The sequence below is a fragment of the Pelmatolapia mariae genome, unplaced genomic scaffold (assembly GCF_036321145.2).
Source record: "Pelmatolapia mariae isolate MD_Pm_ZW unplaced genomic scaffold, Pm_UMD_F_2 NODE_ptg000475l+_length_27771_cov_1, whole genome shotgun sequence".
In the NCBI taxonomy this organism is placed as follows: domain Eukaryota; kingdom Metazoa; phylum Chordata; class Actinopteri; order Cichliformes; family Cichlidae; genus Pelmatolapia; species Pelmatolapia mariae.
Window position 1 is genome coordinate 1 of NW_027052160.1, and position 27,771 is coordinate 27,771.

At 42.6% G+C, this 27,771-nt stretch overlaps 2 protein-coding genes and 12 non-coding genes across 15 annotated transcripts; all 14 read right to left on the reverse strand.

Moving 5' to 3' along the window:
* Positions 1-394: 394 nt before the first annotated feature.
* trnar-acg (transfer RNA arginine (anticodon ACG)) lies at positions 395-467 on the reverse strand. The gene has a single exon. It is a non-coding gene; the product is annotated as a tRNA-Arg (tRNA).
* Positions 468-756: 289 nt separating this feature from the next.
* Positions 757-829, reverse strand: trnar-acg (transfer RNA arginine (anticodon ACG)). Its single transcript has one exon. It is a non-coding gene; the product is annotated as a tRNA-Arg (tRNA).
* Positions 830-2,679: 1,850 nt separating this feature from the next.
* On the reverse strand, positions 2,680-2,752 carry trnar-acg (transfer RNA arginine (anticodon ACG)). The gene has a single exon. It is a non-coding gene; the product is annotated as a tRNA-Arg (tRNA).
* Positions 2,753-3,041: 289 nt separating this feature from the next.
* trnar-acg (transfer RNA arginine (anticodon ACG)) lies at positions 3,042-3,114 on the reverse strand. Its single transcript has one exon. It is a non-coding gene; the product is annotated as a tRNA-Arg (tRNA).
* A 1,850-nt stretch (positions 3,115-4,964) lies between these two features.
* On the reverse strand, positions 4,965-5,037 carry trnar-acg (transfer RNA arginine (anticodon ACG)). Its single transcript has one exon. It is a non-coding gene; the product is annotated as a tRNA-Arg (tRNA).
* Positions 5,038-5,326: 289 nt separating this feature from the next.
* trnar-acg (transfer RNA arginine (anticodon ACG)) lies at positions 5,327-5,399 on the reverse strand. The gene has a single exon. It is a non-coding gene; the product is annotated as a tRNA-Arg (tRNA).
* Positions 5,400-7,249: 1,850 nt separating this feature from the next.
* Positions 7,250-7,322, reverse strand: trnar-acg (transfer RNA arginine (anticodon ACG)). Its single transcript has one exon. It is a non-coding gene; the product is annotated as a tRNA-Arg (tRNA).
* Positions 7,323-9,353: 2,031 nt separating this feature from the next.
* Positions 9,354-9,426, reverse strand: trnar-acg (transfer RNA arginine (anticodon ACG)). The gene has a single exon. It is a non-coding gene; the product is annotated as a tRNA-Arg (tRNA).
* Positions 9,427-9,715: 289 nt separating this feature from the next.
* On the reverse strand, positions 9,716-9,788 carry trnar-acg (transfer RNA arginine (anticodon ACG)). Its single transcript has one exon. It is a non-coding gene; the product is annotated as a tRNA-Arg (tRNA).
* A 1,850-nt stretch (positions 9,789-11,638) lies between these two features.
* Positions 11,639-11,711, reverse strand: trnar-acg (transfer RNA arginine (anticodon ACG)). The gene has a single exon. It is a non-coding gene; the product is annotated as a tRNA-Arg (tRNA).
* A 289-nt stretch (positions 11,712-12,000) lies between these two features.
* Positions 12,001-12,073, reverse strand: trnar-acg (transfer RNA arginine (anticodon ACG)). Its single transcript has one exon. It is a non-coding gene; the product is annotated as a tRNA-Arg (tRNA).
* A 661-nt stretch (positions 12,074-12,734) lies between these two features.
* Positions 12,735-17,790, reverse strand: LOC134623205 (EGF domain-specific O-linked N-acetylglucosamine transferase-like; the record flags this gene model as incomplete). Its single annotated transcript, XM_063468397.1, has 7 exons — positions 17,713-17,790; positions 16,147-16,399; positions 15,359-15,459; positions 15,064-15,172; positions 14,729-14,823; positions 14,536-14,640; positions 12,735-12,864 (listed from the first exon to the last, which is right to left on the reverse strand). Coding segments are annotated over exons 2-7 (744 nt in total), but the record flags the coding sequence as incomplete, so codon positions are not given.
* Positions 17,791-17,973: 183 nt separating this feature from the next.
* On the reverse strand, positions 17,974-27,765 carry LOC134623206 (TATA element modulatory factor-like). 2 transcript variants are annotated; one of them, XM_063468399.1, is made up of 17 exons: positions 27,356-27,765; positions 25,870-27,233; positions 25,140-25,243; positions 24,664-24,790; positions 24,369-24,474; positions 24,051-24,193; positions 22,718-22,884; positions 22,038-22,194; positions 21,825-21,917; positions 21,460-21,616; positions 21,150-21,342; positions 20,009-20,078; positions 19,830-19,922; positions 19,609-19,728; positions 19,312-19,470; positions 19,070-19,195; positions 17,974-18,929 (listed from the first exon to the last, which is right to left on the reverse strand). In XM_063468399.1, exons 1-17 carry the CDS (start codon positions 27,489-27,491, stop codon positions 18,789-18,791), a joined length of 3,456 nt encoding a protein of 1,151 aa, XP_063324469.1. In that variant the 5' UTR covers positions 27,492-27,765; the 3' UTR covers positions 17,974-18,788. The 2 variants fall into 2 exon arrangements, with proteins under 2 accessions (XP_063324469.1, XP_063324468.1); XM_063468398.1 differs by having other exon boundaries at positions 25,870-27,236.
* Positions 20,306-20,378, reverse strand: trnar-acg (transfer RNA arginine (anticodon ACG)). The gene has a single exon. It is a non-coding gene; the product is annotated as a tRNA-Arg (tRNA).
* Positions 27,766-27,771: the final 6 nt, after the last annotated feature.

The following is a 27,771-nucleotide window of genomic DNA, read 5'->3' on the forward strand; positions in this document are numbered from 1 at the left end:
GTAATAGGGGACATTTGAAAGTCATTGCGTAGTGTAAGCCAACACATACAGTACTTAAGGTTTGACTCTCATCATCCACAACCTAGCACGACCTAGATGTCATCAGGACGCTATAAGACAGAGGGAACACCATGAGATTGGCTGCTGTGAGTAAATGTGATAATTCTAGCTGGATATTTGTTCAACCTTGGAAGGTACCCAAAGAACGCTACGGGTGAACTGAGCGAGACGAAGGACAAGCTCTGGCTAAAAGAAAACCTTTAGTGATCCCTAATGTTTTTAGGAGTATCAGGGGAGCTCAGATGCACTGTCTGAAAACGCTGTGCCTCGGTGGTTTTCACCCTCCGAAACTGACAGCATCGCTCCCAATACACACAAAAGCAAGCAGACAGTTCGAGCCAGCTAGGAGTCGAACCTAGAATCTCCTGATCCGTAGTCAGACGCGTTATCCATTGCGCCACTGGCCCCCCGCCAAGAAAATCAAAAGGTCAGGTGAGGTCAAAGTTTGTTCTCTGACCAAATTTGTACAATAGTTAAGAGCACATCCATTCCAACACGAAAAACAGTATGCGCTGCGAGCCAGCCAGGAGTCAAACTGAGAATCTTCTGATCCGTAGTCAGACGCGTTATCCATTGCGCCACTGGCCCCCCACCAAGAAAATCAAAAGGTCAGGTGAGGTCAAAGTTTGTTCTCTGACCGAATTTTTACAATAGTTAAGAGCACATCCATTCCAACACGAAAAACAGTATGCGCTGCGAGCCAGCCAGGAGTCGAACCTAGAATCTTCTGATCCGTAGTCAGACGCGTTATCCATTGCGCCACTGGCCCCCCCACGACAGCCCCTGAAAGGTCAGTTGAGGTCAGGTCACACTTTGATCGCCGGCAAAATTCAAAGATAATCCTTCAAAATATTGCAGACAGCAAAATCTCTTGATGCAGGCTCAAAACATCCAGGTAAGGAAATCCCACAGTGTTGATTCCGTTTATCTGGATGTAGTGTTTCAAGTTTCCAGGTGAGCACAATCAACTTTGTCGGATTTCCTTACGCGGTTGGTTGAACATCCATCCAGACATTTTGCCTCCCTTTGGCAAGGACTGCCTGAAGCTGCTACGTGAGTATAAGCAGGTGGCATGTAAGATGGCAGTCTACAGGAACCGCTTGAGATTTAGCCTCAGATCTACACAGGCTGGGATTACTCCTTAAAGTCTTCAAATGACATCATCTGTTTAAGGACTCCAAGCTACTAAAATCTTCCCAAAGCCACAGAATTAGATGCTCAACGAACTGGTGAGATACATTTATTTACCTACCATGTTTTAAAACCAAAAGAGGAGCTGGGCCCAAAAAGACTTGCAACGTTTCTAGATGACAAAACGCTTCAAAGGTGATTGAATTCACTGAGGAGTGAATTCAGTCATACTTTTCATGCTGTCTAGCACTGCATAAATAGCCTAAGACCAGGGAGTAGAGGCAGGCTCATCTACTTACTGTGCACAAGACACATTGGCATGCGACAGAGAGGGTCCTCCAAGGCCAGTTAAAGAGACGCACACACCAAGGATGTAGACAAGTGGGTAAAGATTTTGTTTGGAAGCTACAGCAAGTCTCTGTGGTTTGCCTAAGTTGTATAAACAGGAGGTAATTTAAAGACCCATTGTCTGCATGATCAACTGTGCTACATACAATATCGAAAGGCTTTTGGCTTCGGTCCTCAAGCCGTCGGTAGGCAGCTGGAAACGCCATGCTCAGAACACTATGGATTTCATGAAGAAGGTCAGCCATATGGTTATGTAGGCAGATGACACTACGGTCACTTACAAGGGTAGAACTCTCTTCAGTTGTCTTACAGCTACTGAAGAAGTGGTGCTAGTTCGTAAGAGCTTACAGGATGACCCCACCCTCACCAACAGGACCACCCTCAACACCAACAAAGTGTGAGTGTGTGTGTGTGTGTATGTGCTCTTGGAATTCTGTCATCGATCCATATAACTCACATACAGGAGCCATTGCCACGAGCAGAAATGTGGGTGCACCATGAATTCCCCAGTTTAACCCATTGTGGCTAGCTCTTATAAGGAGGAAGTGGGAAAAAAAGACTGCTAAGTCATCCTGTCCTCGAACACCACTGGTTCAGATATGTGGATGACGCCTGGGTGAAAGTCAAATTTCGGGATGTAAAACCAATCACAGATGACATTAAGGTGGTGGAAAAACACATCAGGTTCACCAGGAAGGATATGAAAAATGACACGCTAGCTTTCTTAGACTGGGAAATTGCCATCAGTAATAGGGGACATTTGAAAGTCATTGCGTAGTGTAAGCCAACACATACAGTACTTAAGGTTTGACTCTCATCATCCACAACCTAGCACGACCTAGATGTCATCAGGACGCTATAAGACAGAGGGAACACCATGAGATTGGCTGCTGTGAGTAAATGTGATAATTCTAGCTGGATATTTGTTCAACCTTGGAAGGTACCCAAAGAACGCTACGGGTGAACTGAGCGAGACGAAGGACAAGCTCTGGCTAAAAGAAAACCTTTAGTGATCCCTAATGTTTTTAGGAGTATCAGGGGAGCTCAGATGCACTGTCTGAAAACGCTGTGCCTCGGTGGTTTTCACCCTCCGAAACTGACAGCATCGCTCCCAATACACACAAAAGCAAGCAGACAGTTCGAGCCAGCTAGGAGTCGAACCTAGAATCTCCTGATCCGTAGTCAGACGCGTTATCCATTGCGCCACTGGCCCCCCGCCAAGAAAATCAAAAGGTCAGGTGAGGTCAAAGTTTGTTCTCTGACCAAATTTGTACAATAGTTAAGAGCACATCCATTCCAACACGAAAAACAGTATGCGCTGCGAGCCAGCCAGGAGTCAAACTGAGAATCTTCTGATCCGTAGTCAGACGCGTTATCCATTGCGCCACTGGCCCCCCACCAAGAAAATCAAAAGGTCAGGTGAGGTCAAAGTTTGTTCTCTGACCGAATTTTTACAATAGTTAAGAGCACATCCATTCCAACACGAAAAACAGTATGCGCTGCGAGCCAGCCAGGAGTCGAACCTAGAATCTTCTGATCCGTAGTCAGACGCGTTATCCATTGCGCCACTGGCCCCCCCACGACAGCCCCTGAAAGGTCAGTTGAGGTCAGGTCACACTTTGATCGCCGGCAAAATTCAAAGATAATCCTTCAAAATATTGCAGACAGCAAAATCTCTTGATGCAGGCTCAAAACATCCAGGTAAGGAAATCCCACAGTGTTGATTCCGTTTATCTGGATGTAGTGTTTCAAGTTTCCAGGTGAGCACAATCAACTTTGTCGGATTTCCTTACGCGGTTGGTTGAACATCCATCCAGACATTTTGCCTCCCTTTGGCAAGGACTGCCTGAAGCTGCTACGTGAGTATAAGCAGGTGGCATGTAAGATGGCAGTCTACAGGAACCGCTTGAGATTTAGCCTCAGATCTACACAGGCTGGGATTACTCCTTAAAGTCTTCAAATGACATCATCTGTTTAAGGACTCCAAGCTACTAAAATCTTCCCAAAGCCACAGAATTAGATGCTCAACGAACTGGTGAGATACATTTATTTACCTACCATGTTTTAAAACCAAAAGAGGAGCTGGGCCCAAAAAGACTTGCAACGTTTCTAGATGACAAAACGCTTCAAAGGTGATTGAATTCACTGAGGAGTGAATTCAGTCATACTTTTCATGCTGTCTAGCACTGCATAAATAGCCTAAGACCAGGGAGTAGAGGCAGGCTCATCTACTTACTGTGCACAAGACACATTGGCATGCGACAGAGAGGGTCCTCCAAGGCCAGTTAAAGAGACGCACACACCAAGGATGTAGACAAGTGGGTAAAGATTTTGTTTGGAAGCTACAGCAAGTCTCTGTGGTTTGCCTAAGTTGTATAAACAGGAGGTAATTTAAAGACCCATTGTCTGCATGATCAACTGTGCTACATACAATATCGAAAGGCTTTTGGCTTCGGTCCTCAAGCCGTCGGTAGGCAGCTGGAAACGCCATGCTCAGAACACTATGGATTTCATGAAGAAGGTCAGCCATATGGTTATGTAGGCAGATGACACTACGGTCACTTACAAGGGTAGAACTCTCTTCAGTTGTCTTACAGCTACTGAAGAAGTGGTGCTAGTTCGTAAGAGCTTACAGGATGACCCCACCCTCACCAACAGGACCACCCTCAACACCAACAAAGTGTGAGTGTGTGTGTGTGTGTATGTGCTCTTGGAATTCTGTCATCGATCCATATAACTCACATACAGGAGCCATTGCCACGAGCAGAAATGTGGGTGCACCATGAATTCCCCAGTTTAACCCATTGTGGCTAGCTCTTATAAGGAGGAAGTGGGAAAAAAAGACTGCTAAGTCATCCTGTCCTCGAACACCACTGGTTCAGATATGTGGATGACGCCTGGGTGAAAGTCAAATTTCGGGATGTAAAACCAATCACAGATGACATTAAGGTGGTGGAAAAACACATCAGGTTCACCAGGAAGGATATGAAAAATGACACGCTAGCTTTCTTAGACTGGGAAATTGCCATCAGTAATAGGGGACATTTGAAAGTCATTGCGTAGTGTAAGCCAACACATACAGTACTTAAGGTTTGACTCTCATCATCCACAACCTAGCACGACCTAGATGTCATCAGGACGCTATAAGACAGAGGGAACACCATGAGATTGGCTGCTGTGAGTAAATGTGATAATTCTAGCTGGATATTTGTTCAACCTTGGAAGGTACCCAAAGAACGCTACGGGTGAACTGAGCGAGACGAAGGACAAGCTCTGGCTAAAAGAAAACCTTTAGTGATCCCTAATGTTTTTAGGAGTATCAGGGGAGCTCAGATGCACTGTCTGAAAACGCTGTGCCTCGGTGGTTTTCACCCTCCGAAACTGACAGCATCGCTCCCAATACACACAAAAGCAAGCAGACAGTTCGAGCCAGCTAGGAGTCGAACCTAGAATCTCCTGATCCGTAGTCAGACGCGTTATCCATTGCGCCACTGGCCCCCCGCCAAGAAAATCAAAAGGTCAGGTGAGGTCAAAGTTTGTTCTCTGACCAAATTTGTACAATAGTTAAGAGCACATCCATTCCAACACGAAAAACAGTATGCGCTGCGAGCCAGCCAGGAGTCAAACTGAGAATCTTCTGATCCGTAGTCAGACGCGTTATCCATTGCGCCACTGGCCCCCCACCAAGAAAATCAAAAGGTCAGGTGAGGTCAAAGTTTGTTCTCTGACCGAATTTTTACAATAGTTAAGAGCACATCCATTCCAACACGAAAAACAGTATGCGCTGCGAGCCAGCCAGGAGTCGAACCTAGAATCTTCTGATCCGTAGTCAGACGCGTTATCCATTGCGCCACTGGCCCCCCCACGACAGCCCCTGAAAGGTCAGTTGAGGTCAGGTCACACTTTGATCGCCGGCAAAATTCAAAGATAATCCTTCAAAATATTGCAGACAGCAAAATCTCTTGATGCAGGCTCAAAACATCCAGGTAAGGAAATCCCACAGTGTTGATTCCGTTTATCTGGATGTAGTGTTTCAAGTTTCCAGGTGAGCACAATCAACTTTGTCGGATTTCCTTACGCGGTTGGTTGAACATCCATCCAGACATTTTGCCTCCCTTTGGCAAGGACTGCCTGAAGCTGCTACGTGAGTATAAGCAGGTGGCATGTAAGATGGCAGTCTACAGGAACCGCTTGAGATTTAGCCTCAGATCTACACAGGCTGGGATTACTCCTTAAAGTCTTCAAATGACATCATCTGTTTAAGGACTCCAAGCTACTAAAATCTTCCCAAAGCCACAGAATTAGATGCTCAACGAACTGGTGAGATACATTTATTTACCTACCATGTTTTAAAACCAAAAGAGGAGCTGGGCCCAAAAAGACTTGCAACGTTTCTAGATGACAAAACGCTTCAAAGGTGATTGAATTCACTGAGGAGTGAATTCAGTCATACTTTTCATGCTGTCTAGCACTGCATAAATAGCCTAAGACCAGGGAGTAGAGGCAGGCTCATCTACTTACTGTGCACAAGACACATTGGCATGCGACAGAGAGGGTCCTCCAAGGCCAGTTAAAGAGACGCACACACCAAGGATGTAGACAAGTGGGTAAAGATTTTGTTTGGAAGCTACAGCAAGTCTCTGTGGTTTGCCTAAGTTGTATAAACAGGAGGTAATTTAAAGACCCATTGTCTGCATGATCAACTGTGCTACATACAATATCGAAAGGCTTTTGGCTTCGGTCCTCAAGCCGTCGGTAGGCAGCTGGAAACGCCATGCTCAGAACACTATGGATTTCATGAAGAAGGTCAGCCATATGGTTATGTAGGCAGATGACACTACGGTCACTTACAAGGGTAGAACTCTCTTCAGTTGTCTTACAGCTACTGAAGAAGTGGTGCTAGTTCGTAAGAGCTTACAGGATGACCCCACCCTCACCAACAGGACCACCCTCAACACCAACAAAGTGTGAGTGTGTGTGTGTGTGTATGTGCTCTTGGAATTCTGTCATCGATCCATATAACTCACATACAGGAGCCATTGCCACGAGCAGAAATGTGGGTGCACCATGAATTCCCCAGTTTAACCCATTGTGGCTAACTCTTATAAGGAGGAAGTGGGAAAAAAAGACTGCTAAGTCATCCTGTCCTCGAACACCACTGGTTCAGATATGTGGATGACGCCTGGGTGAAAGTCAAATTTCGGGATGTAAAACCAATCACAGATGACATTAAGGTGGTGGAAAAACACATCAGGTTCACCAGGAAGGATATGAAAAATGACACGCTAGCTTTCTTAGACTGGGAAATTGCCATCAGTAATAGGGGACATTTGAAAGTCATTGCGTAGTGTAAGCCAACACATACAGTACTTAAGGTTTGACTCTCATCATCCACAACCTAGCACGACCTAGATGTCATCAGGACGCTATAAGACAGAGGGAACACCATGAGATTGGCTGCTGTGAGTAAATGTGATAATTCTAGCTGGATATTTGTTCAACCTTGGAAGGTACCCAAAGAACGCTACGGGTGAACTGAGCGAGACGAAGGACAAGCTCTGGCTAAAAGAAAACCTTTGGTGATCCCTAATGTTTTTAGGAGTATCAGGGGAGCTCAGATGCACTGTCTGAAAACGCTGTGCCTCGGTGGTTTTCACCCTCCGAAACTGACAGCATCGCTCCCAATACACACAAAAGCAAGCAGACAGTTCGAGCCAGCTAGGAGTCGAACCTAGAATCTTCTGATCCGTAGTCAGACGCGTTATCCATTGCGCCACTGGCCCCCCGCCAAGAAAATCAAAAGGTCAGGTGAGGTCAAAGTTTGTTCTCTGACCAAATTTGTACAATAGTTAAGAGCACATCCATTCCAACACGAAAAACAGTATGCGCTGCGAGCCAGCCAGGAGTCGAACTGAGAATCTTCTGATCCGTAGTCAGACGCGTTATCCATTGCGCCACTGGCCCCCCCACGACAGCCCTTGAAAGGTCAGTTGAGGTCAGGTCACACTTTGATCGCCGGCAAAATTCAAAGATAATCCTTCAAAATATTGCAGACAGCAAAATCTCTTGATGCAGGCTCAAAACATCCAGGTAAGGAAATCCCACAGTGTTGATTCCGTTTATCTGGATGTAGTGTTTCAAGTTTCCAGGTGAGCACAATCAACTTTGTCGGATTTCCTTTCGCGGTTGGTTGAACATCCATCCAGACATTTTGCCTCCCTTTGGCAAGGACTGCCTGAAGCTGCTACGTGAGTATAAGCAGGTGGCATGTAAGATGGCAGTCTACAGGAACCGCTTGAGATTTAGCCTCAGATCTACACAGGCTGGGATTACTCCTTAAAGTCTTCAAATGACATCATCTGTTTAAGGACTCCAAGCTACTAAAATCTTCCCAAAGCCACAGAATCAGATGCTCAACGAACTGGTGAGATACATTTATTTACCTACCATGTTTTAAAACCAAAAGAGGAGCTGGGCCCAAAAAGACTTGCAACGTTTCTAGATGACAAAACGCTTCAAAGGTGATTGAATTCACTGAGGAGTGAATTCAGTCATACTTTTCATGCTGTCTAGCACTGCATAAATAGCCTAAGACCAGGGAGTAGAGGCAGGCTCATCTACTTACTGTGCACAAGACACATTGGCATGCGACAGAGAGGGTCCTCCAAGGCCAGTTAAAGAGACGCACACACCAAGGATGTAGACAAGTGGGTAAAGATTTTGTTTGGAAGCTACAGCAAGTCTCTGTGGTTTGCCTAAGTTGTATAAACAGGAGGTAATTTAAAGACCCATTGTCTGCATGATCAACTGTGCTACATACAATATCGAAAGGCTTTTGGCTTCGGTCCTCAAGCCGTCGGTAGGCAGCTGGAAACGCCATGCTCAGAACACTATGGATTTCATGAAGAAGGTCAGCCATATGGTTATGTAGGCAGATGACACTACGGTCACTTACAAGGGTAGAACTCTCTTCAGTTGTCTTACAGCTACTGAAGAAGTGGTGCTAGTTCGTAAGAGCTTACAGGATGACCCCACCCTCACCAACAGGACCACCCTCAACACCAACAAAGTGTGAGTGTGTGTGTGTGTGTATGTGCTCTTGGAATTCTGTCATCGATCCATATAACTCACATACAGGAGCCATTGCCACGAGCAGAAATGTGGGTGCACCATGAATTCCCCAGTTTAACCCATTGTGGCTAACTCTTATAAGGAGGAAGTGGGAAAAAAAGACTGCTAAGTCATCCTGTCCTCGAACACCACTGGTTCAGATATGTGGATGACGCCTGGGTGAAAGTCAAATTTCGGGATGTAAAACCAATCACAGATGACATTAAGGTGGTGGAAAAACACATCAGGTTCACCAGGAAGGATATGAAAAATGACACGCTAGCTTTCTTAGACTGGGAAATTGCCATCAGTAATAGGGGACATTTGAAAGTCATTGCGTAGTGTAAGCCAACACATACAGTACTTAAGGTTTGACTCTCATCATCCACAACCTAGCACGACCTAGATGTCATCAGGACGCTATAAGACAGAGGGAACACCATGAGATTGGCTGCTGTGAGTAAATGTGATAATTCTAGCTGGATATTTGTTCAACCTTGGAAGGTACCCAAAGAACGCTACGGGTGAACTGAGCGAGACGAAGGACAAGCTCTGGCTAAAAGAAAACCTTTGGTGATCCCTAATGTTTTTAGGAGTATCAGGGGAGCTCAGATGCACTGTCTGAAAACGCTGTGCCTCGGTGGTTTTCACCCTCCGAAACTGACAGCATCGCTCCCAATACACACAAAAGCAAGCAGACAGTTCGAGCCAGCTAGGAGTCGAACCTAGAATCTTCTGATCCGTAGTCAGACGCGTTATCCATTGCGCCACTGGCCCCCCGCCAAGAAAATCAAAAGGTCAGGTGAGGTCAAAGTTTGTTCTCTGACCAAATTTGTACAATAGTTAAGAGCACATCCATTCCAACACGAAAAACAGTATGCGCTGCGAGCCAGCCAGGAGTCAAACTGAGAATCTTCTGATCCGTAGTCAGACGCGTTATCCATTGCGCCACTGGCCCCCCACCAAGAAAATCAAAAGGTCAGGTGAGGTCAAAGTTTGTTCTCTGACCGAATTTTTACAATAGTTAAGAGCACATCCATTCCAACACGAAAAACAGTATGCGCTGCGAGCCAGCCAGGAGTCGAACCTAGAATCTTCTGATCCGTAGTCAGACGCGTTATCCATTGCGCCACTGGCCCCCCCACGACAGCCCCTGAAAGGTCAGTTGAGGTCAGGTCACACTTTGATCGCCGGCAAAATTCAAAGATAATCCTTCAAAATATTGCAGACAGCAAAATCTCTTGATGCAGGCTCAAAACATCCAGGTAAGGAAATCCCACAGTGTTGATTCCGTTTATCTGGATGTAGTGTTTCAAGTTTCCAGGTGAGCACAATCAACTTTGTCGGATTTCCTTACGCGGTTGGTTGAACATCCATCCAGACATTTTGCCTCCCTTTGGCAAGGACTGCCTGAAGCTGCTACGTGAGTATAAGCAGGTGGCATGTAAGATGGCAGTCTACAGGAACCGCTTGAGATTTAGCCTCAGATCTACACAGGCTGGGATTACTCCTTAAAGTCTTCAAATGACATCATCTGTTTAAGGACTCCAAGCTACTAAAATCTTCCCAAAGCCACAGAATTAGATGCTCAACGAACTGGTGAGATACATTTATTTACCTACCATGTTTTAAAACCAAAAGAGGAGCTGGGCCCAAAAAGACTTGCAACGTTTCTAGATGACAAAACGCTTCAAAGGTGATTGAATTCACTGAGGAGTGAATTCAGTCATACTTTTCATGCTGTCTAGCACTGCATAAATAGCCTAAGACCAGGGAGTAGAGGCAGGCTCATCTACTTACTGTGCACAAGACACATTGGCATGCGACAGAGAGGGTCCTCCAAGGCCAGTTAAAGAGACGCACACACCAAGGATGTAGACAAGTGGGTAAAGATTTTGTTTGGAAGCTACAGCAAGTCTCTGTGGTTTGCCTAAGTTGTATAAACAGGAGGTAATTTAAAGACCCATTGTCTGCATGATCAACTGTGCTACATACAATATCGAAAGGCTTTTGGCTTCGGTCCTCAAGCCGTCGGTAGGCAGCTGGAAACGCCATGCTCAGAACACTATGGATTTCATGAAGAAGGTCAGCCATATGGTTATGTAGGCAGATGACACTACGGTCACTTACAAGGGTAGAACTCTCTTCAGTTGTCTTACAGCTACTGAAGAAGTGGTGCTAGTTCGTAAGAGCTTACAGGATGACCCCACCCTCACCAACAGGACCACCCTCAACACCAACAAAGTGTGAGTGTGTGTGTGTGTGTATGTGCTCTTGGAATTCTGTCATCGATCCATATAACTCACATACAGGAGCCATTGCCACGAGCAGAAATGTGGGTGCACCATGAATTCCCCAGTTTAACCCATTGTGGCTAACTCTTATAAGGAGGAAGTGGGAAAAAAAGACTGCTAAGTCATCCTGTCCTCGAACACCACTGGTTCAGATATGTGGATGACGCCTGGGTGAAAGTCAAATTTCGGGATGTAAAACCAATCACAGATGACATTAAGGTGGTGGAAAAACACATCAGGTTCACCAGGAAGGATATGAAAAATGACACGCTAGCTTTCTTAGACTGGGAAATTGCCATCAGTAATAGGGGACATTTGAAAGTCATTGCGTAGTGTAAGCCAACACATACAGTACTTAAGGTTTGACTCTCATCATCCACAACCTAGCACGACCTAGATGTCATCAGGACGCTATAAGACAGAGGGAACACCATGAGATTGGCTGCTGTGAGTAAATGTGATAATTCTAGCTGGATATTTGTTCAACCTTGGAAGGTACCCAAAGAACGCTACGGGTGAACTGAGCGAGACGAGGAACAAGCTCTGGCTAAAAGAAAACCTTTAGTGATCCCTAATGTTTTTAGGAGTATCAGGGGAGCTCAGATGCACTGTCTGAAAACGCTGTGCCTCGGTGGTTTTCACCCTCCGAAACTGACAGCATCGCTCCCAATACACACAAAAGCAAGCAGACAGTTCGAGCCAGCTAGGAGTCAAACCTAGAATCTTCTGATCCGTAGTCAGACGCGTTATCCATTGCGCCACTGGCCCCCCGCCAAGAAAATCAAAAGGTCAGGTGAGGTCAAAGTTTGTTCTCTGACCAAATTTGTACAATAGTTAAGAGCACATCCATTCCAACACGAAAAACAGTATGCGCTGCGAGCCAGCCAGGAGTCAAACTGAGAATCTTCTGATCCGTAGTCAGACGCGTTATCCATTGCGCCACTGGCCCCCCACCAAGAAAATCAAAAGGTCAGGTGAGGTCAAAGTTTGTTCTCTGACCGAATTTTTACAATAGTTAAGAGCACATCCATTCCAACACGAAAAACAGTATGCGCTGCGAGCCAGCCAGGAGTCGAACCTAGAATCTTCTGATCCGTAGTCAGACGCGTTATCCATTGCGCCACTGGCCCCCCCACGACAGCCCCTGAAAGGTCAGTTGAGGTCAGGTCACACTTTGATCGCCGGCAAAATTCAAAGATAATCCTTCAAAATATTGCAGACAGCAAAATCTCTTGATGCAGGCTCAAAACATCCAGGTAAGGAAATCCCACAGTGTTGATTCCGTTTATCTGGATGTAGTGTTTCAAGTTTCCAGGTGAGCACAATCAACTTTGTCGGATTTCCTTTCGCGGTTGGTTGAACATCCATCCAGACATTTTGCCTCCCTTTGGCAAGGACTGCCTGAAGCTGCTACGTGAGTATAAGCAGGTGGCATGTAAGATGGCAGTCTACAGGAACCGCTTGAGATTTAGCCTCAGATCTACACAGGCTGGGATTACTCCTTAAAGTCTTCAAATGACATCATCTGTTTAAGGACTCCAAGCTACTAAAATCTTCCCAAAGCCACAGAATCAGATGCTCAACGAACTGGTGAGATACATTTATTTACCTACCATGTTTTAAAACCAAAAGAGGAGCTGGGCCCAAAAAGACTTGCAACGTTTCTAGATGACAAAACGCTTCAAAGGTGATTGAATTCACTGAGGAGTGAATTCAGTCATACTTTTCATGCTGTCTAACACTGCATAAATAGCCAAAGACCAGGGAGTAGAGGCAGGCTCATCTACTTACTGTGCACAAGACACATTGGCATGCGACAGAGAGGGTCCTCCAAGGCCAGTTAAAGAGACGCACACACCAAGGATGTAGACAAGTGGGTAAAGATTTTGTCTGGAAGCTACAGCAAGTCTCTGTGGTTTGCCTAAGTTGAATAAACAGGAGGTAATTTATCTGCATGATCAACTGTGCTACATACAATATCGAAAGGCTTTTGGCTTCAGTCCTCAAGCCGTCGGTAGGCAGCTGGGAACGCCATGCTCTTATCTTTCCCTTTCTCACTACACAAACAAAAACCACGAGGCGAACCTAGGCTACGTCCACATTAGCCCGGATAGAATTGAAAATGGTGTTTTCGTCTGAAAACGCTCCGCGTCCAGTCGTTTTCACAGAGTTGCGCGTCCACATTGAATCAGCCAAAAACGCTTACGTTGCAGTACTGCGCATGCGTGAAACGCAAGAAGATTCGACCTGCCTCATTTTTGTCTGCTGCTTATTTACTTTCTGGCTCTTTGAAACTTCGCGGCAAAATGTTGAGGAAAAACACCAAGTTTTTTAAATGGACTAATGAGGTGGAGTTGTTGCTGCGAGTAACACAAAAGTACAAAGTTGCAAAAGCGAGTAAGAGCTAAAGAACTTGAAGAAAAGCTATCTGGAGCATGTACAGACTGATATTAATCTTTAATAGGGCTGTCAAAATTTAGAGCAAACAAAACAACTGCTGTATAATGCCCTCCCCTATCTTAGTTTAATTGGTCACATGACTGCATCATATGACTAACATGCGTCATCATTTTAGAAAGTTTGCGTTTTTGCTGTCCACACTGCGACGCGAAAGCACAGTTTTCAAATGTACGCGCTTTCGAGAGCGTTTTGAAAACGCTGCGTTTTCCATGAGTGAAAACGCCGTCTCAGTGTGGACGGGAGGCCAAAACAGAGAGAAAACGATGCGTTTTCAAACAAAAACACATTAGTGTGGACATAGCCCTAGACTCTTCTGAGCCATAGTCAGATGCGTTATCCATTGCACCTCTGGCCCTCAAGCTGCTTGACAAAAGTCACACTTACAAATACATTTCCGCCATCTAAATCTCCTGCTCAAATACCTTTCCCAAAACGCTCTCACTTCTATTTGACTATGCTATACATTTCCTCTTGAGCATGGCTTTGGGAAGCAGCTATGTAGTGTACACTGCATAGCTGCTATGACAGGAAAAATGTACATTTTGTCACAAGTAGAGCCACCTCCTCAAACTGTTTGAACAAGATTAAATTGCAATTTATTTATGGAATAATGAGCTGATTTTGTATTTACCTACCTTTGCTGACCTTTGTGTCAGACCAACCTTTGCTGGTCTGACACAAAGTAATTAGCCATTATTAAAATGACTTTCACATATAGTGAAAGGCAGAGAGGCATAGAGATGTATATTACAATGATACCCATTCAGCAAAATTCTGGCATCAACTGTGAAAAAATAATTAAACAGTCTTGTAATAGTCTGTATAAAAACAAAAGTCTAAAACTATCACACAGTGCACTCTCACCAGTGATGTGGGAGTACAGTTTGCAACTGAAAGTTTTTTTCTCTCTCTGAAAGGTAAATTAAAAATCATTTGTGGATGTGTTTCAGTACTTGACATTGTGTTTTATATTCGTAAATCAAGGAAGTCAGTGGGACAAACATCCAGCTTTCTTTTGTTAACAGTGGCTCCGGAAGATTATTAACACAAGCTCAAGATTTCAACAGAAGCCATTCATTGTAGTTTGATAACTAAGTGTATGATTCATGTGAATGTATCTGTCTTGCCTCACCAAGACTGCAAGGGGCTTTTGTGGTCGCCCTCTCCAACAAGTGCTTCCTTGTTGAGTTTGCAGTGTCCACCAATCTCTCCTGCCTGAATGAAGTCCTCTTTGTACCTGCAGCATAAACACAGTTGACTTTCAAAGCATACTCATTGATGTTTAAAAAAATAAAAATAAAAACTGTATTTTCAATTGCACTGACCTCTCATGACTTCTGCGTGGCTTTCGTAAGTCCAGATAAAGATTTGTAGCCTTGCAGAATCTAGTGTGACTACAACACTTTAATGAGGAGTCCCCCTTGGAAAAAAATGCAAATTCATAAATATTTAGTATTCAGGTGACCAGCAAAATGTGGACCTTAAAGGCCATGAGAGTGGTCTCTTTACTAGGTTCTCTCTATACCACTGCTTTTGAACTTGAAATTATTTTAGACTCATTGTCTGTGAACTCCTGTTGAATGCTGCGTCTATTTCTACCTGTTGTTTCTTCCTGTTGACTCACAAGGCGTGTGGGAACTAAGGAAATGAGCAGACTTACTGGCCGAGTAGCCTTGCAGAGTGTTTTGAGCTCAGAGAGGCGCTCTTTGACGTAGCCGAAATCAGCCTGCTTCCAGAAAAGTTCCTGGGCGTCATCCAGTGAACGGGCCCTGACAGATTCAGACAAATCAGCAAAAGCACAACCATTACACCATCAATGACGCACACTTTGCATGAAACCACTTTTACTGTGGAAAATTACATACACTGCAACTCAGTAAATCCAAAATTTCTTAATTTAAAAATCACGACAATAACTCTGGTAATTTCACTGAATATGATGTGAGGGATAGTACCATCCAGAGTCAGCTTTGGTGCACATAGGATAGCTGAAGCGTTTCTCTGGATCACAGTTCTTCTCATAACCCCAACAAAAAGACAGATCCTGGAGTGCATCCTGCTGTAAAAATACAAATTAATATAAGCAGTGTTGTGTGTGTATGTAGGAGAGAGAGGGTGTGAGAGAGAAAGAAATAAAGAAAAGTTACATTAAATCTTATCTTTCTTTTAGAAAATCCATTAGAAACAGAATGTAATATGCAATGTGAAAGACACAGCAGTGGTGATGGATTATCTGCTAATCCATTTAATGACCTAACTAAGCTGATGCAAAGTCTGTCTAGAAGCAATGGCCCCAGGCACTTAGTTGTGCAGTTATTTTGAAGCATTAACGGAATTAACTTTATTCACTTAAGTCTTACAAAAACCACGTAGAAAGTTTGCAGTTTCACCAAAATAAGATTTTAACAAGCTTTTAATTCAGCTGCTGCTATTTAGAGCAGTCTCTCTCTTGTAAAGAAGCACAGACAAAGTAAAATAAACTGTTAAGTATCTTCTTTCTGGGTTCAGAAAAGCAATATCTATTAATAAGCAAACCAATGCACAGAAATCCAGTATTTCAAAATTGCTACTGTGTGGATCACAAGGAAATAGCTCGCATAATGCCTATACTCACAGGCAAAATAATTAATTAACCATTTTCATGTGAGTCATAAGTTAACAAGGTTACCTGTTATATTTTTTTATTCTGAAAGTAAAGCACAAAAAGGAACAAACATTAACTCCAACCAAGTTCATATCTTACTTTAAAAGGGCAGAGCGGGTCCAGGCGGCATCGCTTGGCGACCCTCTTGTTGTTGTTCAGGAAATAGGGTACGTGCTCTGGTGGCAGGGAGATCCTGCTGTAGTTGAGAGGTGGTGTTGGTGGTTTGTGGTGTGGGTTTCCAGGCGTCTCAGTGATTACCACAAAGGGTGAAAAAACTATGCTCAGTGCTACCAGGAGCAGCATAGTCAGAATTACACAGACATGCGAAATAGATGCTTCCCTTCACCGCACACTGTGAAAAGGCAAGAGGCAGAGAAACAGACTCAGACTTGCAATGGGTAAAACTTAACACTGGAGTATACAAGCATGTGGGTACAAGCAAGTGCATGGGAGTGTAGCTCCGGGCAGATCTAAGCTTCACAAAAGGAAACGTTTTTTTGTTTTTTGTTAGTGTTAGTGACCTTTTTCCGTTAGCAAGCACAACTGAGGCTGCAGGGCCAAATGAGAACTATTCACTGTGACCTAATATGAAGGTAGCCAGTGCAGTACCTGGTATTTACACAACAGCCAAATTTACATGATCAATGCTATTTTGTTAAAAGTATGCATGTTCTTGCACAGCCTGGAGTCTTCGTCCCAATACCATTGACTGATGATTGAACATTACAGTGTGACCTTTCTTAAAGTAGATACCACATTGTGCTGTATAACAAATGGCTCCCACACAGTTTCACATTCAAAGGAAGGGAGGGAAACGAGGAAACTGCCTTATGCTGCACATTCGGTAACAATAGGTGGTGAAGGTTAACGTTATCGGTCATTAATTACATATTCTCCTGGTGGTAACGTTGAGACAGTTAGGTAAAGGTTAAATGTGTGTGACGTTAAGGCGGTGGTACTGATGTAACTGGAGACATGAAATTAAGAGCGCTACATCGAAGCACCGGCTCGGCACATATTGATCAAACTCAGTAATACCTGTGGAACACAAGTAAGTCTAAAACACGTCACCGAAGAATTTTATCTATTTTTTACGATTACGATTATGGTTAGGTATATTTTAAATCTGTAAAAGGAGTATTTTTAAAAGCCCTTGAGAAATCTGGCTTCTGGCTTCATTTCCTCGAGTTTCTGACGTGCAGGAGCTCTCCGAGCGCATGAAAACTTCGTTTTTAGAGCGCTTAATTAATTCTTAAGTTTTAGCTAGCTTCCGGTCAATTAGCAAGTTAACTAAACTTTACCTCTACGTCGCGACCCTCAATAGTGACCTAACAGGCACGTGAGATGAGATTGAGGAGCTGTTGTGATTATAACGCATTACTTAAACGTTTCTTCGTCTGCGGATAAAAAAGGAAAATACGAACTGAGGCTAACCGGTGTCTGAAGTATACTATGCAGAGGCTAACATCTAGCCTATAAGTTCTTGACAAAGACAAGGAGCCCCCTTAACGTTAATTTTAAGCTAGACTAAAGAGGCAGTACAAGAAAAGGGGCAAGAAAAAATGTTTTTACTTTTCCGAGAAACAAAACCTTTAAAAGAAACGAGACCCTTATCAGTGGTTGCCTATTAAAGATTGCTATAAGTTTATATGAGAGACAGTTTACCTGAATGCAGTCTGCTTTCCCCAGATTGAAGCGATGCAGTGACCGGCGGTCGCCATAACACCGGAAACCTTACACCGGCATGTAATACGAACATTCGGCCATAGGGTGGCGCTGTCCACCACAGTTTTTTGATAGTAAACGGCACTATAACGCTCTCCACACTCCACATTATTACAAAATACATCATTCAGTTTAATAATAAAACGACATTATTTAATGCAAACTTGTTAGTGTGCTTTGTCTCTTACAGAATATTATTCAAACGTAACTAAGACCACTCAGTTTCAGAATATCATCTCACATTCTAGGTGTTACAATATGGCATTAGTAATTTGTATCAGTCATTTTTTTAAGTTTTAGTCTTGCCAAAAAGTGAGAGAGACACATATAATTGTTCAGAACAGATTTATTGTTGTGTTGCACTGAGATGTAGTGTTTTGTTTGAATGCGATGAAAATTCGATCTTCTAATGTGTGATTTAACAATTTAAATAAAGAACCAACTTACTTTTTACTACCCTAATAAATGTATATTAATTTACATATGTATAAAGTTTGAAATCCAATCTTCAGGATTTCACTCAAAGACTACTCAAGCCTACACCACACTTTGTGATCTGTAAGGTGTTAAGAACAATACATAAATTTCTCTGTACAATGCATTTTATATATATCTTAAACCCTTCTGATTATGAAGAAATGTGGGATGAATTCATATAGTGCAAAAACCTTCACCAGCTCATACAATTTAAACTATACAATACTATGTCAAAGGTTCAATCACAAGAAATTTTGAAAGCAAACTCCCTAAGATTCCAGATGGACGAGTCAAGTCAACGTCGACAATTCTTCACATACTGATTCTGTATTCATTGTATGCTTTGCACAATTCCAATATTGACACTTAAATAAAGTATATGATAATCAATTAAAACAAAATAACATAAATATGAATGAATTTCCTTCTTACACAGTGATTCAACTTAAAAGTTCTGCCTAATTGTTTCTTGTGAATGCATTTATTGTTAATATTGTCAGCTGATTCGTGCCCCAAAATAACACATAAAGGAAACTGGTTTATTTCTGGTTCTTCAGCAATTCGTCGATTTGGGTTTTGTACATATTCTTTACATCTTCAAGGTCCAGTCTCAGTTCCTCTGCTTCTTCAGCCTTTTCTCCATACATCTGCAGAATGGTGTTATGCCTCTGCTCCAGATCCTGAAATACACAGCCACAATAATCAGAAGACACTCTGCCAATAAGCCCTCTCAAGAGGAAATATGATTCAATTCAAGTTTTGACATCTGGGAGCATGGAAAATGTGTAACATTAATTCCCTGCACTGTACAGCCTTGTACCTTCAGCTGAACTTTCAACTTGGGGATCTCTTTCACCTTCTCCTCCATCTCATCGTTTTGATTTGTGAGTCGAACCAGCTCCTGTGCCATCACAGATCGTCTCCTCTCCAGATTAGCGATCTCAAGCTAAAAAGGGGAGAAAAAGAAAAGGAAAAAAAGGTGAGGTGCAGTACAAATAACTGTGTGCATTTGCTGATAGCAGAAGTAACAGCCTAATCACTAAAATTTTAATTTGACATTACCTGCAGCTGTGCTATCTCTCCTTCTCTCAGTTTGAGTTGAGACTGGAGGTTTTCTATGATGCTGGAGCCTCCAGACAGTCTGGCCGCCTCATACAAGTTGGTCCCACTCATCGACACGGACATAGTCATAGTGCCCAGCGAATGGTCTAAAGAGTCATCCTGTGGATGGATTAAGAAGAAGGAGAAAAATAATATACAAAAGGACATCACAGCATTTAAAAACTCATCTTCAGTTTACAGATATTAACCTTTTTTATCGTTATTCCTAACTACCTCTATGAGAAAAGTAGAGTGCACCTGTGAAAGAACAGAGGTGTGCAGCCCATTGTCTGCCCCACTCATCGAGCTGGAGCGAGACAGGGAGGGTGTAGATGATGCTGGGGCCTCTCCAGCTGATTGTGCCGTGGCCTTTCGCTCCTGATAGGACACAATTGAAATAATGAAGTCATGACTGAATGAAGAAAAGTCAAAACAGAAAAGAAAAGAAAAAAAACAACATATAAGAGATTCTCTCAAACCTTTTCCTTGAGTGCTTCCTGTGCCAAATAGCATTTCTTCTTTTCTTGCTCTACCTTCATCTTCTCCATCTCTAACTGATTAGTCAGCAGTAACTGGTAGAAGGAGCAAAAAAAGATGCCCATGAGAAATCATTTTCATACAGGACAACATCATAAGTAGCAAATAGCTTTTTTGGTACCTTTTCTTTCTTTGTTTCCTCTAACATTCGATTGTGTTCTCCTCGCAGGTTTTCCAATTCAACATGATCCCTACATTGATAAAACGAGCAAGAAGTCACCAAAAAAATTAAACTGCAATAAAAACAGTGCAATACATCTGTGAAATGCTACAAATGAAAGCCTAACTGTGTGATATAAAGGATTACTTTTCTACTCGAGGAGAAGATACATGGCTCCTCAGGGAGAAAAAAAGGTTTATATCTAATGTATTTATATTTCCAACAACTTGTTTTTTGTTAAAAGACCAAAAACAGTGACGAGCCAGCCAGGAGTCGAACCTAGAATCTTCTGATCCGTAGTCAGACGCGTTATCCATTGCGCCACTGGCCCCACCACACCCTGTGCTTTCCTCATCAAAGAAAACAGTCTGCCACTGAAACCACGTGCTGACACATGAGTGGGTGTTGAGGGGCCTCAGCTTCACAGTCACAAATGGCTTTGTTGAAAAACAAAAGCACTCCAGGAAGGATTAGCATTACAAGCGAGACTACTGTGACTCAGTTTTCCCATTCTGTCTCACTGAGAAAGACCCGAGCTACTCATTTCTTTTCACATACACATGAAAGAACAAAACCAAACTGCAATCTACAACCAAAGCCTAGCAGAGACTGTAAGATGTTTTTCACCATTAATCTTGACACAGAATATTTTTCTATTGGCACAACAGAAAACCACAACCAAAGAGATTTCATTTCATTCAGAGCAACTGAATGCAATAAATGCAGCATTTCATTGTGCTGCTCAAACTCTTTGTGTTGTTAACTGATGTTTCAAAGCAGTTTTTTTTTTTGGAACCAATAAGAAAAACCACAGCGAAAAAAGACAAATGAAATTCAAAGTCAGGCTCTAAGTTCTACACAAAGCCTCTCTGACAATGTGGAGAACAATCTCATTTTTGACAGTCACACTAACACTTTTTTTGTGCAAAGCAAAGAAAAGCCACCAGCAACCAAACTGCAAAAATTGATCATTATCAAACAAACTAACCACACATAAGCCACATACAGTAAACGCGGTATACATGATGATGGGGATGATCTACACAAGCACTTAACCCTGTAGACTCCAGTTTGTTTGGTTGTTTTTTTTTTTATTTATTACCTGCTGCTCTCATCTTCCAATTTCTCCCTCTTGTTTTTCTCAGCATCCAGCTGTGCCAGAAGCCTGGCTTTCTCCTGCCGAAGCAAGGAATTCTGGGATTCCAGAGAGGCTAACTGGGACTTAATGGACAACAGGTCTTCTGTTGCTGATCGCTCTTTCTCCACAGCAATGGCTAGCTGCGCCTGGGCATCCGCTGTTGAGAGGGGGTGCAAAAACAAATCAAGCTTTTATTCCCCGCTTTCTACGATACTGTAATTTGGTGTTTGTTTTACACAGACATGGAGTACAAGCTTAAATCCCTAACTCTCACCAAGCCTGTCAGAGATATTCTTCTCAAGTTTTTCCCACGAGGCCGTTTGACCACCCAGTGAGGCCTGTAGGTTCTCAATTTGTCGCAGTAAAGGTCGCGTGGCAGAGGTAACGCTCTGGCTGAGCTCCTGGTTCCTAGTTTCTGCATCCTGAAGTCTCTGACAGAAGACAAGAAATGATGGCATGCATTAAAAAAAGAATCCTGTTGCTATATTTAAAAAAAATAAATAAATAAATAAAAAGGGAGTATAGATTAGCCCTTTACTGTCATTGTACATGTACCACGAAATTGTTGTAAAATTATTTTCTTCTATCAAAATGTATTTTTCGTCTATTGAGATAATTTAGTTGAAAATAGTATGTTACCTGTTGAAGTTCACTGATCTCCTCTCTCAAATAATCTTCTTTCCTGGCCTGCTGTTGCTCTGCTCTCTGCAGTGCCAGCCTCAGGTCAGCCACCTGTACACAGCATTAGACAACACTGTAATGTTGAGTTAACCTTTTTTAAATTGCACCAGTATCTTATATTTGATGTTTATCACATGTGTTTTATATATTTAGTGTGTGGCCCAGTGTTACCTGGTTTGCTAGGGCTTCCTGTTGTATCTTGGCCTCCTCCTGAGCCTTCTCCAGAGCCAGACTCAGCTGTTCTCTAGCCTGCGTCTCCCTGCTCAGAGCCACCTCTTCAGCCTCACTGGCTCTGCTGGCATTTACCTTGTGTAGTTCTGCTAGCTCCCTAACAGAGATATTGAAAAAGACCATCATCACTGTGACTTTCCATAAATATTACAATCAGGTCCCGGCTCTAAGGTAATATAATAATGAGATGCCTTAGTGTACATGGAACGAGCATGGCCATGAATTGTCACTTTAAATGAAAGGCATGTGGAAAAACAACCACATGGCTTGTTCTGTTTTAAAATATATATCAAAGTTCAACTCAAGGTTGTAAAACATTTAATCAGCCTGACTCACACAAATTAGTTTTTGGCTTTTGGCCAAAATTTGTATCTTCACAGTATAAATATGCCAATGAGGAAATAGTATCAAGGGAAACATAGGGAGAGAAAAAACTTTGCAAAAAGAAAACAACATGGATGAGTGCACTCTAATAGCTCTGGTTAACATATGAAGATCTTTACCAGTAAAGTGAACGTTTAGGATCTGCAAAGGATTCGTCATGTTGTAGATAGATGGTAAGCATAGCCAAAAAAAAAAAGCAACCCACAATAGCAAGCTTATGAGGTTAGTTTGTTTACTTATAAGAGTTGTCCAGAGCAGCCTCGAGGCTCCTGTTTTTCTCCTGCAGCTCCTCAGTGTCTGACTGCAGCCTGCTCAGCTCCTTCTCCTGGCGCTCCACCACACCATTCAGCTTCTTGATGTTCTCTCTGTGCTGTTTCTCCACCTCCTCCTTTCCATCTAGAACCTGCACATAACAGTAAACCACGATCATTTTAAATATAGTTGAAGTGAATATCAATAATTGTCTACACTGGATAGGCAAATGAGATACAAATGTGTTTGAGAAAAAAAAAACCTGAGAAAAAGTGACTTTATCATGTTACATTTACCAGTAATAAATGACTAGTAAATGCCCCGATTTACAACATTGTTTTCTTGCAGGAGATCACAAGAAAACAAAGTATAAGACTTTGGCTTGACATACCCTGCGTTACACGTGACCATGTTGAAGCCACAATTCACACTACCATAACAAACTGAGAAAACTAGTATGCGCAGCATTGTTTAACAGTGTAAGCAAATGTAACAGTGTTCTTAAGGTGTGCATTTAGTCATCATTTTGGAAAGTGACATTTTTATTTCCCACAGTCTCAAGAGTATGATTCAGGGGGCTTTTTCATTTAAAACAGGGCGAAGGAGGTGACAGCTGTTGAGAGCGTGAAAGCATTTTGGAATTACTTTCATTTTCAAAACAAGCCCCGTCTAGTACCATTACTGAAAGGACATGCCAAAACAGGCAATAAAAGTAAACCCCTCTTGTAATAAAACCAAATGAATTCCCATAAAATGAGAGCTGAAGAATAAAAACGCTCCCAACCAACACAATTACGAGCAAGTTCAGCTTAATTATAAACTGTAATTACCAGGTACCTTTCGATTCTTCCAACATAAGATTAAACTACTAAACACTGAAAACAAAGAATTATTAATAATATTAATATTATTGTTTTTAATTAAAAAATTATGATAACATTTTCTTTAAAATTATTGTAAATTAAATTTACTTGTATATATAAACCCCCAAATCACAACAGTAACCTCAAGGCACTTTATATTGTAAGGTAAACACCCTAAAATAATAGCGACTATCAGATGAACCCCATATGAACAAGCACTTGGCGACAGTGGAAAGAAAAAACTCCCTCTTAACAGGAAGAATTGGAAGCCATCTGCTGTGATCAGTTAAAGTTGAGGGAAGGAAGAGAGAACAAAAAAAGTTGATCCAAGAAAGTGAAATTAAACACAAAAACTCAAACTAAACTAAACTGCCTTAAAACTAAAATGCTTTAAATAACAGTCGGGTATAAACTTTTATTCAAGTGTAGTGCTGAACACATCCCAAATCCCTACCTGCTGGAGCTGTCTCAGCTCTTCCTCTTGATCCTTGATTTTCTTTTGTTGTTTGATGATCTTTGTGTCACTCTCCTTCTCCTTCACACGCAGTTTCTTGATGATGTTGCTGTGCTGTAGCTGCTGTTTGGACAGCTTTTCACCTAAAAGTGAGAAAAATAAAAGCCTATTCAGACACTTTAACAAAGCCGACATGTGATGCTAAGTAATCAGTAATAACCTAACCTGTAACAAGTAAGAGCTACTGTGTGACCTAGTGTTGATTATGCCATCTGTTGGTTGCGGTGAAGAAAAACATGTTCTGTAAACAAGTCTTACCCTCTTCCAGCAGACCTCTGATCTGCTCCTCCTTCTCCTTGATGATCTCCATTGTATCACTGGCGTTTAGTCTTGTGGAAAGCTCCTCTCGCAAACCCTTTATCTCCTGTAGCACCCAAAGAATAAAATAAAATCTTTGCCACAAAAATTTTGGACATGTAAAATTTTAATTGTCCATCTAGAAGTAATATTTGGTAGGAGAAATACATGAAAGGTCAGCACAGCCCTTGGAGAACTTTATTTATTTTGTTAATCATAAGTTAACAAGTCACAGACTAAGAGCTCTTAGCATTACCTTCTTAGCTATGTCTCTCTCTTTGCAGGCCAGCTGAGCCTTCCTTTCTGCCTCTGCTATACGCTGGGTGAACTCTTCCTTCAGGGACTGAACAGTGGAGCTCTCCTCCTTCAGACCTATCACTTCACTGGAGGATGAATGGCCTCATTAGTTTAAAAGCTCATTGTGAAAGACAACCTCAAGACCAAGCCAGCTTTTTAAAAATCCATACTAGTAGATTAGCAATGACAATTCAGAATCACTTAATTTAAAAAAAAGGATTTGAAATTCTTAGCAGACTCTTACAGTACTGTCATGCCAATTTAGAAATCCATTTCATTAAATCAGATTGACTTATTCTCCCCTTGCTTGCTCAGTGCTTGCACAGTGGCATTATGATGGTGACATTTCATCTCACCTACATATCAGGAAGGCCAGCACTCCTGGCAAGATTGTTTACACTTCCTTTGTGAACCAGGTGTCTGCCTCATACTCACTCTTTCAGATTGTCACACTCCTCCTCCAGTCTGGCCTTGTCTTTGCTAACTGCCAGCAGCTGAGACTCTCTCTTCTCAAGGCGCCCCGATAGTTCATCAATAACCTATAACGTGACCACAACATGCTCTGTATATACAGAAGAGTCTAAAAATGTCACAAAAGAAGTAATTTGGTTCTGTTTGAACAAGAAGCGAAATTCTTAAAGTTTATCGATAAAGATTCCGATTTGTCAGGTAAATACACATTTATGGCTAAAGAGAAACATTATTTAGATTATAAGCACTGTTATTCAATTCACTGAAAATGAATCCATGACTACTTTTTATTAATACCAAGTGAACGATTTAGTCCTTTCTTAAGCAAATATTTAATAAAATTGCTGATTAAAAAGCAGCTTTAAAATAATCTTAAACAGAAAAAACAAAGTACCTAAAGTCACGCTAAATGCGTTGAAGAACAAGCGCTGTACAGTTCACGAGCTGTCATGATGCTGTGACATAACAATCTACCAAAGCAATTCCTTCCTTTCTTGCATACGGAGAAAAACTATGCAAAATGTTGTTGTGCTAAAAATGTTTTTTGTAAATATATTATTTTTAAATGTGACCAGGTTGTATTCAATGGATTTTAGAAGCAATATGGACTTTTTCAACTAGATCTGGCAGTATGTGCATGTGCATAAACAATCTTTTCAAATGACAGGACCAGATGCAGATAGCATTTGGTTACCTTTTGAAGCTCCAGTATCTGGACAGTTGAGGCACTTTTCATTTCTACAGTGATTGGTGGAGTGATCTGTTCTTCAGCTGCAGCGGTGGCATCAGACAGTGTGAGATTAGCCTCCTGCTCTGTCAAGTCTTCGGGCTGCTCGCTATTCACAGGTGTCGCACTTCGTCCGCTTTCCTCCATCTCATCCAGCGACTGCTCCCGCATTGTTTCAGTGAATCCCTCCTCTTTATCTTCTTCCTTTTCATCTTCCTTTGCTGCCTCTCCACCTTCCTGCTTCTGACATTCAGCTTGTTGCACTGTTAAAGGGGCAGGACCCGCAGTGACTGATGCTAGAGTCCGACTGCCAGGGATTTCGTCATCTGAGTTGACCTCACTGACGCTCCGGCTATCCAGTGACTGCACGCTAAAGGAATCAATACGCTCAAACGCATCTGAGGAGGAACCGCAGCTCTCCGTGAGTTTTGGGTAGTCTTCAAGTCGAGGAAAATCTCCACATGTGGAGGCAGTGAGAAGCTGGAAGGAGCCCTGCATTAGGTGAAGGCCAGTCTTTCCTTCACCGGTTTCTTGTCTAGAGCTGGCTGAGCTCTCGCTCAACACACTCTCATGGTCAAGCACTTCAATGTCACTGGTGGTTGAGGTTCCTGAGGAGAAAGCACTAACTGGAGGAGAGGGTGTATCATTCTGACGATCCTCTGTCTTTGAGTCTTTATGCTCTAGGAGTACTTCCTTAGTGGATACGGGAGGTGACAGATCAGAAGGGGCAGCACTCTTAGGTTGAGGGGAATCTGTGGTATCCTTCCCTGGTTGTTCTACTGAAGTGTGTGACTGCTCTGATTTTGAGTCAACAGAAAGTACTGAGTCAGCATCTGTTTTCACACTGCTTGCTTTACTGTCAGAGTCACAAGGAAGATCACTGGAAGAGGAAACAGGAGAAACTGGCTGCAGGAGGACAGTATCTGCTGGTGAGGGCTTGATCTCCACCACCTGGATCTCAGCAGCTTTCTGACTCTCATGGATCTTATCAGCAGGTCCACATTGAGGTCCCTCAACCACGATTGACATTTGACTCTCCACATCTTTTTGGACAACAGCCTCTTTGCTTTGCTTTTCTTTCTCTTGAGGCCGCCTTTGAGACTTAGTAGGAGGTACAGACACAACCTGAGTTTTGGTGACAGCCTGTGAATCTCCAGGTGACAAAAAGGCACTGAAAAAATTTTCGGATTCATCCACAACAGTACGAGTGACGGGAGTAGTGATGGCTTCCGATGAAGGGGGTGGTGTGATGGTCTTTTCCTCGGCGGGTGCTTCCCACTGTGTCAGCCCCCAGCCTCCACTTAATGAAAGCTTTCCAGGTAATGTGACATCTGCTGAGAAAGATTATTTATGTCAAGTCTTTCGATAGCTTTAGCTTCTAATGTTACATTTGCATATCATTTACATACATCAACATTAGCTGTTACTGCGCTATATTACATAAATTACTTACCGTCGTGGGGCATTACAGTTGTACCACCCCACTGGTCCTCCTCTTTGATGTCCAGGACTCGGTCGATTGACTTCTGAGCTGATGTTAAAGCTTGTTTAGCGAAGCTGGACAGGTGAGATGTGTTGAACCAACTCATTTTGCTTATAAAGCAAGACAGCAAGCAAACTCCAAGTTCAGGATTTGTAACACGGATGTTAGAGCGAATTCAGCGTCAGCAGAAGAATACGTTTATTTTTTCCGTTTTTCCATTTTTTATACAGATATATAAGCAACGCCGACCGGGTGGGAATAATCTGCACTGTCAAAAAACGGTCTGTCCACTCCAAGCTTTGATGACAGCAAGTTACCAAACAGCTAGTTAGCAACGCATACCTCTGGTGTATATGGACAGCACCAATGCCCGATAGTTTCAGATC